Source organism: Dama dama, chromosome X, assembly GCF_033118175.1.
Source record: "Dama dama isolate Ldn47 chromosome X, ASM3311817v1, whole genome shotgun sequence".
Classification (NCBI taxonomy): Eukaryota; Metazoa; Chordata; class Mammalia; order Artiodactyla; family Cervidae; genus Dama; species Dama dama.
Window position 1 is genome coordinate 90,809,003 of NC_083714.1, and position 16,693 is coordinate 90,825,695.

Here is a 16,693-nt window from a genome sequence, read left to right on the forward strand (position 1 = left end):
TGGAGATGCAGGTTCCAGGGCAGTCACACACACCGCCCGGAAGTCTGAATGATGCCTTCTTGGTACAGGAGAGCCAGCCATCAGCGTAGCCGCTATTCAGGGTTCCGGGCCCTTGGCCGTGACGGCGTGCGCGTGCGTGCGTGCGTGCGTGCGTGGGCGCGCGTGCGCGGCGCCACTGTCTGTGGGTTGGCTGGTTGTTTTGCAAGCGGGAGGGGCCGTGCGCGCTCTCTGTCTTCGGCCTCTGTCCCCCCCACCCCCCCTTTCCCCGGTCTGGCTCTCTCCTTCGGAAAGATGTCGGACACGGCAGTAGCTGACACTCGGCGCCTTAACTCGAAGCCGCAGGACCTCACCGACGCTTACGGGCCTCCGAGTAACTTCCTGGAGATCGACATCTTTAATCCACAGACGGTGGGCGTGGGCCGCGCGCGCTTCACCACCTATGAGGTTCGCATGCGGGTGAGTCACGGGGTGAGGGAGACGGCTGAGGGAGGACCGGGCGGCTGGGCGGGAAGGGCGGGGGAGGGGAGGGGGAAGACTGCCATAGGGAAGGCTATGGGGTCATTTGGGGGTTAGGGGCTTAGTAGGTTTGCTGAGAGGTCTGCACACAAGGTTGTGGCCTGAGGATGCAGAAAACTCCTGAGAGGGGACTCCTGGCCCGATGACCAGCCTCAGGGAAAACAAGTACCCAGGAGCAAGAAGAAAGCATGACTGGAGACGGTGGGGGTGGAGAAGATTAGAGTGAGGAATTCCAGGAAGTAGGAATCAGAACTGTAGCAACAGAAGGAGAGAAGGAAGAGTGGAAGAGGGCTGGGGGATGGAAAGCCAAAGCGATATGCTGCGGGGTCCCAAAAGGAGGTTGTGGGAAGTCAGTCTGAGGTAGGGGATCAGGAAGGCCCAACTTCCTCCTAATGAGGTCACCGTGGATGAGCAGTTCTGCTCAGTCGTGTCCGACTCTTTGCGACCCCATGGACTGTAGCACACCAGGCTTCCCTGTCCATCACCAACTTCCGGAGCTTGCTCAAACTCACGTCGAGTCGGTGATGCCATCCAACAATCTCATCCTTTGTTGTGGATGATGGGGTTGAGCAAAGCCTGGGTTAAAGGGAAAAGAGACTACAGGAAAGGGAGACAGTGGACTTGGTGGAGCAGAAATAAGAAGGGGAGGCTCCTTGAGTGCTTCCCAGGCTTGTGTAGAATTAACATCAGAAAGAGAGAAGTGTTCAGTGCTTGTTTTCTCAGGTACTACATGCTCACTGGAAAACCTGACCTTGTAACTCGGATTGGTGGATTGTTAGTCGCTGCCCTCATCTTTTGCTGACCCTTTAGATTTGAAGTATCCAGAATGTTTATTTCAGTATTTACTGGCTCTCATTTGGGTTTTCTGTATATGAATGGTCATTTGCCCTTTCTGCCCTAGATGAACCTTTTGGACTCATTATATTAGTCCTTGGTCTGTAGTTAGCTTTAATATATGACATTTAAGTACTGCCCTAGGAGTGGCTTCTTCCAGTGTGCACTACAGAGGACTTTATTCTCTAGTTCTTAGTCCACCATGCAAGGATGGAATGTGCAGAGTACATGGTTTGCAGGTTCTTTGCCCCCACTGAAGTGGTTACAGGCAAAAAGGTTGAGAGCCATTTCCTAATTTTCCTTATGTTTTCTTCTCAGACTAGAGGGCCAGAATATTCTCTATGGACAGCATGCTGCTCAAACAGCATTTGAAGACCTAAAAGAGTGTATGTGCTTTTATTTTTGAATGAATGAATTGAATGAGAGAGTATGCTGTCCCAACTGAACTTTGAAATCTAACTGAGAAGCGATGATCTCCAGATTCCAAGTTTGGCAAAGTCCAAACTGAAGAAAGAAATGCGAATAGCAGAAAATGAGAAAAACTCATCTATATAAGAATTATATGAAATCATCTCTTTGGGGAAGAATGGATGTTAGATCCCTCAAAATATGATAAAAGCTGGGAACTGTTAATGGTAGAGAACTTAATTACCTAAGGAGGACTGGGCATAACTTGTTCAGTGTAAGAACTCTCTGCTGTGGGGTTTTGGAAACATTGTCTTGATGTATTACCCAAGAGCTGTGGGGATTATGAATGGAATTGTTTGCTACTCTACTTCTAATAACAAGAACTGTTCATCTAGTGCCTGTTGTGTGTCAGGCACTGAACTAGGATTTAATTTCTAAATCCTTACAAAACACCATTTTACAGATAGGAAACTAAGGAGGAATGCAATATAAGTAATTTGCCTGAGTACACATAGCTAATAAGTGGCAGTGTTGGGATTTGAACCCAGATCTGTCTGACTCCGAAGCCCATAATACTCTTTCCACTACACTGTAGTGTCTTTGGCAATGTTTAGTTGCAAAACTTTAGTGTGCAAGTTTTTTTTTCCCTACTAAGCTTTTCATCAGGCCTTTCCACAATTACTAATTGTATGGTAATGATAGGATTGATGGCAGTTCCTAATTCTGTGGGTTTGAGTTAACTTGTATTTTTGTTAATTTGTATGGCTATATAGACTTTTAATATTTTGTTGAGCTCTGAGGGGAAATTGATGAAATCATTTGGTTTTAAATTGCTAATTTAAGTGACTGATCATGGTAGGTATTATAGGGAGTATGAGGCTCAGAGAATGGGCTTTGGGAGTTGGGCATTGTATATGGTAGAAGCAGATGGCACTGGCTTTTTTATTTGTATAATAATAGCTCAGGGAAGGAATATCTACCCCCCCTTAACCCCGCAAGAAATGAGTCTGGAGAGGTGTTCTGGTGACTTCACATGATATGTATGGGACTTTTCAAATGTCATTTATCCTTTGGACTTGAACTTTGCTTCTTTCTTTCCTTTCCCTTGATTTTGTTTTGATCAGAGCCAAAGGACTGTGTATCCTGTTCTACACAATCCTGTCTCCCTCATACAGTTTGTAGGTTGGAGCTGAGAGAGTATCCTAGTACATAGTAGCCCCTTCCTTAGATGGCTAGGTGCTGAGATGAAAGGCCATTATTGTCACCATCCTATGGGGGTAGGGAAAGAATACCATTTTTGCAAGTCAAAGGAGGAAGTCTACAAAATGACAGTGGGTGGTTTTACTGTGTCTTGGAAGAATCTACTCAGCACTTTTTTCCTTACATCTTTCTGTTGGCCTACTAGTTAAGGTTCTACTGTTTGGGGATCACAGTATTTGTAATGAAGTCTGGTGGAAACCTAGAATCTCAAGATACTGAATGGCTTTTTTTCTTGAATGATTATTTTTACTCCCAGCTTTATTGAGATATAATTGACAGATAGCATTGTGTGTTGTTGTTGTTCAGTTGCTCAGTCGTGTCTGACTCTCTGCGACCTCATGGACTACAGCATGCCAGGCTTGCCTGTCCTTCACCATCTCCCCGAGCTTGCTCAAATTCTGTCCATTGAGTCAGTGATAACATTGTGTTGGTTTAAAGTATAGAATATGATGATTTGATACATATATATATATTTGTGTGCAGGATTCTGAGAGTGTTCTCTATAATGGCTTGTTTTGAATAGTTAATACATTCACATGGTACAAAATTCAAAAGGTACAAAAATGATATACTATATATATTGAAAAAAATCTGTGTACCCATGTGGACCCATGTGATTTAAAATTGTGTTGTTCAAGGGTAAGCTGTACTGTAACAATGAGGTCTCCCTCTCCTGCCTTCTGGAGGTTCCTCTTTCTGAAGAAACTACTGCTTCCATTAATAAGATACTACTTTACACATTTCTCACTCCACTTCAATCCACTGCCATTCCTGGGATGTTGATCCTGAGTAGAGTTGTAACTGATGTAAGTTGGCCAGTTATTTGGCTTTATTATTTGATTCTATATACCTAGATCCTAAGAAAGACAGTATCCAGACTTGAGGACTACAGAATGTAACATAGCAAGGAATGTGTGAAGCTCCAGCATGGTGCTAATGCCCTTTTCCTGCTCTGAGTTAGTTGTGGAGAAAGTAGAAAAACTAGCTCCTTTTATTTCCATCTACTGATTTGAATTGACTGGTAGGAAGTATTGTCAGTATTAATACATTTGTTTGGCTATTTCTGTTTAGAACCTATAGATAGGAGTGAGGATCAGGGCTTTTTGTTTGTCGGAGGTTCATGTTGCCAATGGAGCCTTGGGAAAATTCTCAGTGATTAAAATGTGGGAATCAGCTGATGTATATCAGGGAGCGAACTATGGAAAACCAACTTAATGTAATTGCTATTTCTGCTGCACTTTATGGATAAGGGGAGGGTAAACAGATACATAGTTCACTGTTAATCGATTGAGTATTTATTGAATAACTTGCATAATCTGCATTTAGGGAGATGCAGCAGTAGTCAAGGCTCTTGATTTCAATGAAATTATAATTTACTTTGGTAACAAGACTAACATAATGCATATTATGTGTGTCAGGCAATACCAAAGTCTTATGTGTCCTAAGGGTTCAGACGAGGAGACCAATAAATTAAGCCAGTGTTGTCAGGACAGATTTCCTGGATGAAGTGGGACTTGATCTGGGACTTTGAGAATGGAAAGGATTTGGACAGGAAAAGCAAAGGAAAGCATACTTTGAAGGTGCTTATCTCTTGTTTTTTTACAAGGACTGTAAATTCACTTTTCAATTGAAAATGTAATACATGCACATGATAAACTCAAGTTGTACAGTGAAAAATGTGACATACCTATTCCAGTTGTCTAGTTTTAGTCTCCAAAGTCAGTCACTATTATCAGTGTCTTTTCATAAATGTTTTAATTCATAAATATAAATATATACACATATACATATCCCTTTTAAAAACACAGACTATATATACTGTTCTGTGCCTTGATTTTAACGCTTGATATCTTTCTGTATTGGGACATATGTATCTTTCTCATTCTTTTCATAGTTGTATTCCACTCTGCAAGTGTACCATAATTTATTTAACCAATTATCTATTGATGGACATTTATTTTTATTATAAATGAGAAAATCCAGTGAAAACCTTTGTATACACATATTTATGTATAACTTCAAGTCTATTTGTGGGATAAATTCTAAGCAGCATGGGACTTCTGATCACCACCTCTGACAAGGCTGGATGTGGTGAGGATTGGTATTCACCCAATGGTGTTTCGAAAGGGTTATAGGAGCATGGTCCTTAGGAGCTGTTTCTTTCTTAAGACATGTTCAAGTGGTTGTGACAGGTGGCTGTCACAGGCTGAGTGTTACTTACCATCTCTCTTCTCTCATTCTTTCTTCCTTGTAGACAAACCTACCTATCTTCAAGCTGAAGGAGTCCTGTGTACGACGGCGCTACAGTGACTTTGAATGGCTAAAAAATGAGCTGGAGCGAGATAGTAAGGTATGGCCCTGTTCCCTGTGTGACCCTTGGGAGAGGAGATCTCCATAGGTTTATAAAATCTTGAAGGCAATAGGGAGGGTGAACGTACTCTATCGACCAAATACCAGTATGTTGGATCTGAGTGATACCCTTTGAGACCTGAAAGTGGGAAGTTCAGGAGAAATTGTAAAGAAAAATCATTACTTGACTCAGTGGATAGAAAAATCATACAACTTAATTCCTGTAGGTGCTAAAAATGGAAAGTTGAGCTAAATTCTTGGATGGTAGTGGACTGTTAAAGAGAGTGAAGAATATTTGAAGTTTATTTCCTTTCTTTTGAGATGGTAAACCTGTCCTCCTGCAGAAACAGAGTTGGATTAATTTTTGACCTGAGCCATCCTGACTGTTCCTTTTTTAAAAACTATTTATTTTAATTGGAGGCTACTTACTTTACAATATTGTGGTGGTTTTTGCCATACATTGACATGAATCAGCCGCAGGTGTATGTGTGTCCCCCATCCTAAACCCCCCTCCCACCTCCCTCCCCATCCCATCCCTTTGGGTTGTCCCAGTGTACCAGCTTTGAGTGTCCTGTTTCATGCATTGAACTTGGACTGGTCATCTATTTCATATATGTTAGAATACATGTTTCAATGCTATTCTCTCAAATTAGAATCCCACAGAGTCCAAAAGTCTGTTCTTTATATCTGTCTCTTTTGTTGTCTCGCATATAGGGTCTTTGTTACCATCTTTCTAAATTCCATATATATGCATTAATATATGGTATTGGTGTTTTTCTTTGTGACTTATTTCACTCTGTATAATAGGCTCCAGTTTCATTCACCTCATTAGAGCAGATTCAAATGCGTTCTTTTTAATAGCTGAGTAATATTCCATTGTGTATATGTACCACAACTTTCTTATCCTTTCATCTGTCTATGGACATCTAGGCTGCTTCCATGTCCTAGCTATTGTAAAGAGCACTGCAATGAACATTGGAGTACATGTGTCTCTTTTATTTCTGGTTTCCTCAGTGTGTATGCCCAGTAGTAGGATTGCTGGGTTGTATGGCAGTTCTATTTTCAGTTTTTTAAGGAATCTCCACACTCTTCTCCATAGTGGCTGTACTAGTTTGCATTCCCACCAACACTGTAAAAGGGTTCCCTTTTCTCCACACCCCTGACTGTTCTTATGATCTCAGTTCTTGCAAGTTGCTGAACTATGGCATAGGATGGACCCTATTCCTAATAGGAAATGAAATGTACAGTGAGTTACCACCAATATTTTTGCGTCTTCCTACAGATTGTAGTACCACCACTCCCTGGGAAAGCCTTGAAGCGGCAGCTCCCTTTCCGAGGAGACGAAGGGATCTTTGAGGAGTCCTTTATTGAAGAAAGGAGGCAGGGCCTGGAACAGTTTATTAACAAGTAAGCCAAGTTCCTGGGGGTTCCTTTTGCTACTTTTGCCATCTTAGTCTTTTTCTGTATGTTTCATCTCCCTGCCGTTTTGTAATGGATAATATGATGTGGTGCTGATTGTGTGCTGGGGTCACTGGACAGTAAAACTCCATTCCTTTGAGCAGAATTCTGATACTGTGCCCCAGGGCCTGAGGAAGCCCTGCATGTTGGATGTGTCTAGGAATTTGCCCCTCCCTTACCTCTCTATCCCCTTCCGCTCTGCAGTATTACGGTTGAAATGGTGCCCTGCTGCTGTCCTTTATTTGCTTGAACCTCAGGGTTTCTTTACCCTTCTTCCTATGTCCACATCCACAGCCCTGCCCCTCTGTGAATTCTCTCTGGTCCCCAAAACTACTGATAACCATCTTGGTCTCTTTATAGAATTGCTGGGCACCCACTGGCTCAGAACGAACGCTGCCTACACATGTTCCTGCAGGAGGAGGCAATTGACAGGAACTACGTCCCTGGGAAGGTGCGCCAGTAGGAGCCCCTCTCACCACTTGCCCTCTACTTTCCTGCTGAAATGACATTGGTTTTTACACTAAGCCTCTCTCTCTCTCTGATCTGAAGTTGTCTGTCCATCCCCTGGCCTGATAGACTCTGGCATTGTGTTCCTTGGTACCTGACTATACCATGGGCACTCTACTAGGATCCTCTTCTCTGAGGAGAGGTGGGAAACCACAGGCAGATGCCCTTTGCTTGGGATTGGGGGGGTGGGTGGGGGTATTGGACTGGAAGGCAATTTCTTGGGCATTTACCTATACCAGAAGGCCAACCTTGGGGGCGTGGGTCTTGTGTTGGTGGGGCACTTGGATACATACTGATGCTGCAAGTCCAGGGGATTTTTCTTACTCTTAGGTTTAACCAGGAACGCTGAGCAGGGAAAGACCCTGCCTTTCCTACCTGCATGAACTTTTTTCTTTGGGGAAGGTGGCAGAGACCCCGAAGTTTTCATTTTCTCTAGGCCTTTTCCCAGTTTTCGCAAGAGTTTCTTTTGTTATACTTTCTCTCTCCCTTGTTGCTTTTCATGGCAGTAATTCTAGGGTCTAAGCAGTCTGTTTATGGAGCAAGGTGTGTGGGTTTTTTGGGCCCATCATCATGGCTGCTTCAGAGTCAGAAGAAAGCCATAGGACAGTCAGGGAGATCCTGTTGCCTAGCCCCTCCTTTGTGGCTCCCCACTCTGGCTGCCTGTTTCTTGCTCACCAGCAGGTGAGTCAGTATGGGCTGGGCCAGCAGTTCTCTCTCCCCAAGTCCTCACTACTTTTATGGGTTAGCTTTGCAGGTTTGGTGGCTTGAGGGCCGGGGGAAACTCACCACTGCCAGGTAACTCCCTGAAGGGTGGGAGTAGATCATTTTCTAGGTACCTCCCAGTGGTAGGGAAGGACATCACCACTCTCTTCCTTCCATTCTCCCTCCCCCCCCATCCTATTTAGTGCTGCCACAGGTAGAAACACATGAACAAACCCACATAGTCTGACTTCTCCTAAGCACTTTGAGCTGTTGAATGGGGCTTAGGGGCAAGAGTTGTCACTGCCCTCCCCAGCTTGGTCACAGGGTTATTGAACTGCCTGCACTTGTTTCCCATGGAACCCCAGCATTCTCCCCAGAAGCTGAGCTAGGGTTAGCAGCTGGGTATAGATTTCCTAAATCTTAGAGTCTGAAGCAGCTTCTTGAGGCTGGCAGCTTTCCTGGGCTTCTATCTGGGAGGTGGTGGTTTGTTTGCTGGAGCCCAATGTCTATCCCAAGCGGTGGGATGGGAGCAGGTTAACTCTGGTGTCAGGTCAAAAGTGGGGTCTCTTTGCTTAGACTTCCTGTCATGGAAGGGTTGGAGTTCTTTATATAGGGTCTTGGGGAAAAGGATTACTGATTCTGACAAGACCCTGAACAGAAAGGTTAAGGATTGGATTTTAACATGGGGTTTAAGTCCATCTATATGTTGAAGTTCCCTGAGACAGACCAGCTCTCCGGCTACTGGGCCTGAGCAGCCTCTAGAGAGATGCTCTGCTCCCTTTCCCACCTTTCCAGTGTTGGTGTTGTTGCTGCCTTTTTCATCTGTATCCTCTGTTACTTTTGTTTTTAAAGATTCCTTCTTTCATTGTGCACAAGTGCTGAGAGCCTGAGGTCCCATTTCTGCTGTGTATATATCCTGACTCGGGGCTTTCGTTCAGCAAAATGTTCATTCTTCTGTCAGACAATGTCATATTCAACTCTGTTCATATTAAACCACTGTGAAGCAAGCCTCTGTTTTCCTGTTTAAGTTGTAAATTTAGTACTTTTTAGTTTCTAGAATATTCTGGGTATTGTGCAGAATTATATTAACATGGTCAATGTCCTAAAGTGATAAGTAATTTTTACATTTAAATTTTTAAAAAGCAGAATCCAAGCTACCTGTAACAGTATTTACCTGTCCTTTTTGCAACTTTCAATTGACTTTGTCACAGAGGTAATGCATCTGCTTGGAGGAAGTAGCCACAGGGCTCAATAACTGTGGTTTGGGTCAGATTTAGCAAATTTGGTTTTTAAGCTTGTAGGTTTGTGCTAATTTGGGCAAAATATATTTATAGTATGTGTGTGTATGTATATGCAAATGCTATATGTGTACATAAACGTGTGCATATGCTCATCCTCCAACACACCCACACACGCCCTACAAACACTTTTTTTCATAGGCTTTTTACCTCAATTGAGATGTTTTCCTTTCAAATAAATTTGATGTAGGCAGAAAGGTGAGTGAACTCTGAGAATTTTTGATGAGTGGATAGTTTCACTTGACCAGTGGGTTCTCAAATGGCTTCATGCACAAAGTGGGTTTTGGGAAAGGTTTGGAATGAGAGGTTAGTTAGGAATCTTGGCATTTGGGAAGTCAAAGCTACTTTTAATCATGTAGTTGAGCATGAAAAGAAGGTATAGAAAGTGATGTCATTAAAACATTATGAATTAAGATGACTTAACAGTGATATTTGAGTCCAGGTAGAAAAGTGGGGACTGAATTGAAGAAGTTAAAGAGATTTGGGAATTAAATTCCTAAAGATAACTGAGGGAATAGGGAAGAATAGCTATTTCTATGAGATGAGAAAAAGGAAGAGTAATAAGAGAAATGCAGCCTTCATAGGCAGCAGTATTGGAGAATGAATACAGAATAACCAGAAAAAGCAGCTATAAAAATATTAACAAAATTTTGACAGATAACGATATGTTACAAGTACTAATCAATAGCTGCCTGTGCGCCCAGCCTTATGCTAAAAGTTGGACTGTGATGGGGTGGGTGCTCAAGGTACAAATAAAATAATTACATTCTCTTTCTTCATAGACTTTATACTTTTTATACTTTAGTTTGGGAGATATCTCAATAAGACAAAAAATGCTAGAGACAAATTAAGAGGTCCATATATATCTAGTTATTTGTCCTAACTTTTTTCTTTTTAATGTTAGTCAGGTAAATTATTTCTTTGGATTGAAATGTAAGTGGATTCTGAAAGAACCCCAAATTCAAGCCCATGATCAGTGAGGAGAAGCATACTTTTTGTAAGAAATTCAAGTTTATGCATGCATCTAGGTATTTACTACTAATTAATCCTCTTTTTCCATAGCACAGAAGCAACTCAACTTTTCACTGGGAGCTGGGCGACAGAGGCTAACAAAAATTTTTGAGTATAGTAGCTATACCCAAGGGAAGTCTAAATCTTCACATTCCAAAGATGGCTTAGCTACCCTTTGAACCTTTCTTTGAGATGAGTTGAGCTAGTATAGGGTGGGAGAGATGAACAGCATTCAGGCTTCTTTGGAGTTTTTGTTTGATGAGGTGTCCTAGGTAAGGCATTTCCATCTTCAAATACATGCTGTAATAATTTAAGTAAAATTACTCTTTTGCTTTGGAAATGCAGACTAACTGCTGACTGAAATAGGTATTTCTTCTTATCTTTGAGGATTGTTGAGTCATCTCTGGTTTTCTCAGACACAATAACAGTTATAAGTTTTCCTTACTTCACTCATTTTTAACCCTTTTATCTTTATTATTCTGAAGTCTCTCCAAGGTCCTCATATGTCCCCAAGTCATAGAATCTAAAACTGGATACCACTTTAATTATAGCCTGAAGTTTAGGTGGTTGTTAGTCCATCTATATATCACAGTATTCAAGTTTACTTTAAAAATACAAACACTCTGTGACTAATTTAGCTTGTGGTTCTCTGCCACTCCCTTCCCGACCACCCACCATCCCTCATTCTTCTTATCTTTTTTACATTATACAAAAAAATTGTTCCCTATTCTACTTTTATTTTCTCTCTCCCTCCTGTCTGTCTGTCTATCTACCCTTCTGAGAACATAAAAGTCATTCCTTATAAAAGAGACAAACGGGTAATTATTAACATTATACAGAATAAAGGAGTTTTAAAATCACAGCAGGCTTCTTTTAAATATGTACTTCTGTGGTGGTTTTAAGTGTTTGTATATAGATCAACAACTACTTAATATAGAGAAACTGAAGGTAAAGGATTAAGAGGCACTGCAAATTGAAGAACAATCAAATTGGATAAAATGGTAGTTCTTAAGTGAATAGTAAAATACAGTTAGATTCACAGAAATTTATGCATTACTTTTCAAGAAAATGTTATTTCTTATCCAGTAATTTCTTTTGTCCAAATACAGTCAATTTTGATCATCTGTGCTAGTGGAGGGATATTATTAAATATTTTGTTATGCATTTTTGTCCTAAAATTTAAATACAGAGATGTCTAATATTCATAAGACTTAAAAATATTCCCTAATATGTCATCAAAATAAAGATCCAGGAAGATCTTAAAAGTAGTAGAAAGAGTACTAAACCTGGAAGAGAAGCCTGGGTTCAGAGCTGGCTATGCTATTAGATGACTATAGCTCCTTAAGCAAATTGCATCACCACTCTGGGCCTGTTTTCTCAGCTATAAAGTTTTTCAACCCTTGTTTCTTAAGGAGTTGAGAAACCCTGGAGGTGATGCTATCAAAAAAGGTGAAAGCACAGTTTTCCCTCTGTGATGTGGTTTGCTATGGTGCAGTTAGGTTTTCTCTCCCAGAAATGAATGACTCTTCACTTACCCTGATTCGATTTTCTTTGCACATATTCTGTTGTGTCATGAGTACCCCATTGAATCTCAGTGGTGATTTGATTTACAGTTGCCATAATTTTATCATAAGTCTTCTAGCCAAAATTTTTATTATTTAAAAACAATTTTTTTTTTGCCAAGTGACATGAGGGATCTTAGTTCCCTGACCAGGGATCAAGCTGCATCCCTTGCAGTAGAAGGGTGGACCCTTAACCACTGGACCACCAGGAAGACCCTAGCCAAAATTTTTAAATGAAATAATCACCTCATAACTATATGTAGTTATTTTTATTTAAAATATATAAATTATAACTTTGATTACGAAAGTGCCAATTTTGTTAAAATGTTTTATTGTGATGAAACTTCAAAAGTAGTTAATGCTAGTTGCCAAAGTTCAAACAAAACATAAATATGTATAAAGTGAGATTTCTCCTTATTCCCTAACCCTATTTCCATTCCTCAGGAATAACCTAATTTGGTATGGGTCTTCCTAGGCATTTTTCTATGCACAAATGCATGTATATGAATACATACATACATTCATACACACGTAAACACCATTGAATACTCACATACTTGTATATAGTTATTTGAAAACAAAATGGGATATTTTATGAAGTATTATGCAAGTTTATTTTGTAATATTGTGTGAACTTCCTCTCATTAGTACATGGAAATTTACCTCATTTTTTAAAAATGGTGACATAACATTTTACAGTGTAGTTGTATCAACATTTAATGATTCACTTATTGGTGGAAATCATCTACTATTATAAGTAATGCTGCATATAACCTTGTGTGTTTTAAGTGTTTCTGTAGGATAGATTTTGAGAGAAGGAATTCCTGGGTGAAAGGATGTGTGCATTTTACATTTTGTTAGGTACTACTAAGCTACCTTCTTAAAGAGTGCAGTTTAGTTTCCCACTTACAGAAAATGAGAATTTCTGTAACTTTACAAAAGTGGAGAAATCTTGTTTCCTTCCAAAACGTTTCTTTGCCAAAAGTGGAAAAAAATTCATAATTATCCATACTATTTGGTGAAAGTGGTGTTTGTTAGTTTTAATTTGCATTTCCTGGCACATTTATTTGTAATGATACCACTGTCAGGTTTTTAAAAATTCCCCCATACTTTTCATTTTAGTTGTTCTATAAGCAGTATCTATTGCTGCTAACTGAGCATCCCTACACTTATTATTATAGAAAAACCCATATCTCAATTAAAGGTCCAGGATTATCCTAACCTTCTTCCCACCTCAATTTGGAGGAAAATGAAACTACTAGCCTAGTGGCAAAGCAGCATATCTGAGGCGCTCTCATGACGACCAATATTTTTCTCAGGTTGGCACTACTTGAGGCCAATCCCAGAACAGGACTGATAGCCCAACCACAGGCTCGTCTGACCTCAGGGCTAATCTCTTTAGAAACTCAGGGAAATATCACTTTGCCTTTTGGACCACGATCCCTCCAGCTTTGATCTCCTTTTCGGTTATTTAGATTACAGGTAGGGACGGGACAAGGACAGTGACGTAGATCGAGCTGGTGACTGAAATAAGAGGCCGACTTGCCAGGCCTCCGCTCTTCTGGTTGGCTATCCACACGTCAGAAATGAGCAAACTTAATTGGTCCTATGCAACGGGAAGCACATGCTCTCTTCTGATTGGCTTCTTAATCGAGGGGTGGGCCATAGGGATTACAGCTGGTTGGCTGGGATGGAAGACCAATGGGGACCTTGTGGCACTGGTTTCGAAAGCATAACCTGCCTCAGGGCACCTGGAAGAGTCGGCGGGACACCTCGGAGCTCGTTTGGCTTGTTCGGTAACTTCCTGCATCCCGCACCCTAGCTACCCTCTAACCATCCCCCAACCCCGTCACCCCAGGTCCACGCTTTGGCGTCTCAGAGTGTCTCCGGATGTGCCGCCGCGACACTGCCTGTAGTCTCCTTGCCTAGCACTTAAGAGGGGCCGTGCCTTAACCTGCAGGACTCCTTCCACCACCGCTGGTCCCGAGCTCTTCCTCTGATGCGGCCTGGGGAGTGGGGGTGGGGGACCCGGACGGGGACCACAGAGAGAGGTGAAGCCGGAAGCGGGAAAGGCTGGGCTCTGCGGCCGTGAAGGCCTCCTTTGAATTAAATACCAAGAAGGAAGCAGAGGGTGCCTGACTCAGAAATTTCTCCATCCGGGTGGTCAAAACCGTTTGAGCCAACCATACCCTCCGTTGCCTGATTTCACTGCTTGCTTTTTCCTAGACTCATCAGCTCCAGAACGACTGCAGCAAATACATTGGCCATCTCAGCCTGGACTCAGAGCCAGTGCCCTTTCTTTCTCAGTGTCAGTGGACCTGACCTTGTTGCTTTATTCCTTTCCCCCAATTATTTTTAATTACACTAGTACATTCTCCTCGGCGGGTGGGGGGGTGGGGAATCCCTCAAAACATTACGGAAAAATGGTGCTAAAGTACACGTTGGCCATTACCCACAATCCTAGTCCTCTTACCCTTCCCAAAGGTAGCCACTATCAACTGTTTTGTATGTATCCTTGTAGTCTTCCAACTCTTTTTAAAAGACAATGTGTTGTGTCCATTTGTACAAAAAGTATACCATACTGTACATATCCTGAAAGGTTTTTGTTCAGTGTTTTGGAAGCATTTTAATTTCACTAATATCAAGATTTACTTCATTTTAAAAAATGTGTCATAGTATGCCACAGAATTGGAGAAGGAAATGGCAATCTACTCCAGTATTCTTGCTTGGAAAATTCCATGGACAGAGGAGCTTGGTGGGCTGCAGTCCATGGGGTTGCAAGGAGTTGGACAGGACTGAGCAACTGACCATACACACACATGCCATAGAACGGCTGTTAAATGGTTTACTTAACCATTCCTTATTGATAGACAATTAGATTTTACCTTTTTTTTGTCGGGGGGGGGGGGCGGCTTTTACAAGGAGCCCTGCTATGAACATTTCCTGACTTGACATTTTTGTCAGAGTTTCTCTAGGAAAGTGGTTTTCAAACTTTTTAATGTCAGGACCCTCCACACTCCTAAGAGAATTTGTTTATGTGAGCTTATATCTATCACTATTCAATGTATTAGAAATTACAAAGTGATAATTTAAAAATAGTCATTAAAAATAACAGCAATAAGCTAATTACATGTTAAATGATATTTGTAGATAAAAAATTACTTTTGCAAAGCCAAAAAAGAACAGTAAAATTGTGCTACATTTTTGAAAGTCTCTTAAATAGGATAAATAGGAAACATCTGGATTCTAATATCTGCTTCTGTATTTGATCTACTATGATGTTTTGGTTGAAGTATATCACACAGGTGTAATTAGAAAAATGAGCAGTATTTTAATAGCCTTTTCAAATAATTGTGTATATTGTTTAATATTACATCAATCCTTAACAAGTGCTAGTTTCTTAAAGATTACTTTTTAAAAGGTTACTTTTAATGTGGATTTTGAAACTGTATCAGTCAACTTTTCATATTTTGTTACATTAAAATCCATTAGTCTACCTTGTTCTTTAATAGATCTTTTACTGGGTGCATGATTTTATAACATGTATTGGCAGTTTGGAAAATGTTGTTTTCACTGTTACACAGATCTTTCAAATGTTGACACAGTTCATTATACAGTGTGAAAAAAGTCACATTCATTAATATCACCACTGCTCTCATCAGAAGTCTTTTAAGTATTGAAAAGCTGCCAAACCTATCCATGGTGGAGGTGTAAATTTTCAAAAATTTTATTTTTTGCTCGAAAGCTCAGATTCTAAAAAAAAAAAAAAAGCTCAGATTCTTTCAGTTTTTCTTGAAGCAACAGACTCATTTTGTCCATTTCAAGAAAACACCTGCCAAGAACCCAAGTCTGAGTATCCATGGTTTATCTGTCAGTTGTTATTTCAAGAAAAATGGTGTTTCATTTTAAAAGTGGCTAGTTCAGCTCACAACTCAGTTTCACAAGTACTTTTCCTTGGCACAACCCAACTTGAGTATGCAACAGAAATACTTTATCTGTACTTCCTGTTTTGTTATACAAAATATTAAACCAACAGTGGAGATGTAATAACTTTTACTGCTTCATCAAGGACATTCTTAAGTGTGTGGTGGTTAAAAAATAGTGACTACTAGTACAGTTTGGTCCCACTGCCTTTTATCCACCTTTGCTTTTTCTTTTTCTCCCACATTTGCTTTTGCACCATCAGTGCAAATGTCAGCACAGTAAAAAAGGCAAACACGTCTTAATACTTTATTTATTTATAGCTGCGCTGGGTCTTCATTGCTGTGCACAAACTTTCTCTAGTTGCAGCTAGCAGGGGCTACTCTTGTTGCAGTGAGTGGGAGCTACTCTCTAGTTGCGATTTGTGGGCTTCTCATTGCAGTGACTTCTTTTGTTGTGGAGCACAGGCTTTACAGTATATTGGCTTCAGTGGCTGCAGTGCATGGTTAGTTGTGGTGGCACATGCTTAGTTGCTTTACAGCATGTGGAATCTTCCTGGACCAGAGATCGAACCTGTGTCCCCTGCATTGGCAGGCAGATTCTTAACCACTGGACCACCAAGGAAGCTGTCTTAATACTTTTATGAAAAGTTTTGAATCTCACAGACCCTCCAAAATGATCTTGGGGGTTTCTAGGGATCTGTGGACCACCTTTTGAGAACATCTGAGCATCTACTCTAGGATATGTACCTAGCAGTGGTATCATAAACTATATGCATTTATAATCTTAGTAGATATTGTCATACTTTGGCCACCTGATGTGAAGAGCTGACTCATTTGAAAAGACCCTGCTGCTGGGAAAAATTGA

General features: G+C 41.0%; 1 protein-coding gene across 7 annotated transcripts in view; it reads left to right on the top strand.

The window, feature by feature from the left end:
- The first annotated feature begins 229 nt into the window (after nucleotides 1-229).
- SNX12 (sorting nexin 12) overlaps nucleotides 230-16,693 on the top strand; it is an 85,266-nt gene continuing 68,802 nt past the window's right edge. For 3 of the 7 annotated variants that reach the window (XR_009692007.1, XR_009692008.1, XM_061137011.1), the window contains exons 1-4: nucleotides 235-456; nucleotides 5,273-5,368; nucleotides 6,650-6,774; nucleotides 7,186-7,276. Coding sequence is in view for 4 of the 7 variants with exons in the window: in XM_061137011.1 (XP_060992994.1) it covers nucleotides 292-456; nucleotides 5,273-5,368; nucleotides 6,650-6,774; nucleotides 7,186-7,276 (477 nt within the window). In the remaining 3 variants the exon portion in view is untranslated. Of the gene's footprint in view, nucleotides 457-5,272; nucleotides 5,369-6,649; nucleotides 6,775-7,185; nucleotides 7,277-14,131; nucleotides 14,282-16,693 lie in introns of those variants that run through there. The other 4 variants (XM_061137010.1, XM_061137008.1, XM_061137009.1 and 1 more) reach the window with 4 other exon arrangements.